The 1,700-nt window shown below is 57.0% G+C and overlaps 1 protein-coding gene across 2 annotated transcripts in view; it reads left to right on the top strand.

Moving 5' to 3' along the window:
* The window catches only part of LOC116078635 (probable low-specificity L-threonine aldolase 1), a 5,366-nt gene that overhangs the window by 1,875 nt on the left and 1,791 nt on the right, over positions 1 to 1,700 (top strand). For both annotated transcript variants that reach the window (XM_031353998.1, XM_031353997.1), the window contains exons 2-4: positions 6 to 89; positions 622 to 710; positions 1,056 to 1,241. In XM_031353998.1, the coding sequence (XP_031209858.1) occupies positions 6 to 89; positions 622 to 710; positions 1,056 to 1,241 (359 nt within the window). The remainder of the gene's footprint in view (positions 1 to 5; positions 90 to 621; positions 711 to 1,055; positions 1,242 to 1,700) is intronic.

The raw sequence follows: 1,700 nt of genomic DNA, 5'->3' as shown, positions 1-1,700 counted from the left end.
CTCAGAACTGCAGGAAACGGCTGCAAAAATGCTCGGGGTGGAGAGGACTCTGTTTGTGCCCACCAACACCATGGCCAACCTCATCTCTGGTGAGTGTCTACCCGCCCCCTGAGCTGGGGTCTGAGGCACTGGTGGGCACAAGCCTGGATTTCTTTTGGGTGCAGCTGGTGGAGCCGCCTGCACTCGGCAGTGGGAGGAGTGAGGTCTTCGGGTCTCTGCCACTCCCTAGCTGTTCCTCCTGGACGCTTCCGTTGCAGCCTTGGCTGGGGTTGTTTCCTTCCCAGTGTGTGTCTGCTCCCGGTTTTCTGGCTGCTCTTGGTACCCTAGGCTGCCTGTTCCTGGAGACAGCGTCCTGGCATCCTGGCACTCTTTCTTGCTGGCCACGGGGGTCTGGCGCAAGTCGTTAGTGTCCAGCCTTTACTGTAAAACCCGCCTAGGATTGTGTAGCACACCAGTCTTTTCCACACGTAGCAGTGAAGTGTTTTGAGGGGTGCTGACTCCCAGTTGACAGAGGCAATCTGAGCTCACCGGAGACCCTCACTCAGTCTGGCCAAGCTGAGCAGGGGCAGAGAGATCCTCTGGACCCAGTTCCAAGTCCTGCCCTCCTCCCATCTGTCTCAGTGATGGGTCATTGCCGGCGCCGGGGTTCCCAGGTCCTCCTTGGGCAGGAGTGCCACCTCCACGTCTATGAGCAGGGCGGGGTGGCTCAGGTAAGGACCAGACAACAATCCCCTGGGGTTTTGGACGTTCTCCAGCCAGCTAGGATGTCAAGGTAGGCCCGTTTCCCAGGTACCAAACTAGAACCGACAGAGGGAAGAAAGGGAGATAGATGGGAGGACCTGGGCTCGGGTTGGCTCATCTGCAGCAGTGCCTTACTGCCCCCTAGTGGACAGATGGAGCACTAACACTCCAGAAAAGCAGGAGAGAACCAGCAGCCTTCCTAGCTCAGAGAAAGACCCTGGGTCCTAGAGGTGACTCCTACTGCAGAGGAACCTTCCTGCCTGCCCGGAGGTGCCGCCGGACCCACCTGATCCAGTGTCCTCTCCTACCTGCAGATCGCTGGGGTGCATTCTCACCCCCTCCCCGACCTGCCCCACGGCACCTTGGACCTGAATGAACTAGAGAGAGCACTCACTCGGGGCTCTGGGAGCTCCTACCATCCAGTCTGCGAGCTCGTGTGCCTGGAGAACACGCACAGCAGCGCAGGAGGCCGGGTCCTCCCCATCGACTACCTCCGCCAGGTAGGCTCCCACACAGCTGGGCCCCAGTGCCAGCGCACTCTTGGCTTCCCATGTCCCCTAAACAGTCCCTTTCCTTAGGAAAATCCTCTCTCTGGCGGACTAGAGAGATTTCTCAGTGGTTGAGAACAGTGCTCTAATAGAGAAGCTGAGTTTGACTGGATCAAACCCATCTGTAACTCTAGCTCCAGGGAATCCCGTAGCCTGTTCTGGCCACCACACATGGCATGCACCCACGCACATGAAATAAGACAACTGGAGAGAAGGCTCGGTGGTTAACATCACTTGCTGCTCTTCCAGAGGACCTAAATTACATTCCCAGCACCCACACCAGGCAGCTCACAACCATCTGTAACTCGAGCTCCTGGGGAACCCAATGCTTCTGGATTTAATATTTGTTTGTTTTGTTTTGTTTTGTTTTTTCGAGACAGGGTTTCTCTGTGTAGTCCTGGCTGTCCTGGA

This window comes from Mastomys coucha, unplaced genomic scaffold, assembly GCF_008632895.1.
Source record: "Mastomys coucha isolate ucsf_1 unplaced genomic scaffold, UCSF_Mcou_1 pScaffold5, whole genome shotgun sequence".
NCBI lineage: Eukaryota > Metazoa > Chordata > Mammalia > Rodentia > Muridae > Mastomys > Mastomys coucha.
The sequence above is the reverse complement of the archived record's forward strand: the minus strand, read 5'-3'. Positions and strand labels throughout refer to the sequence as shown.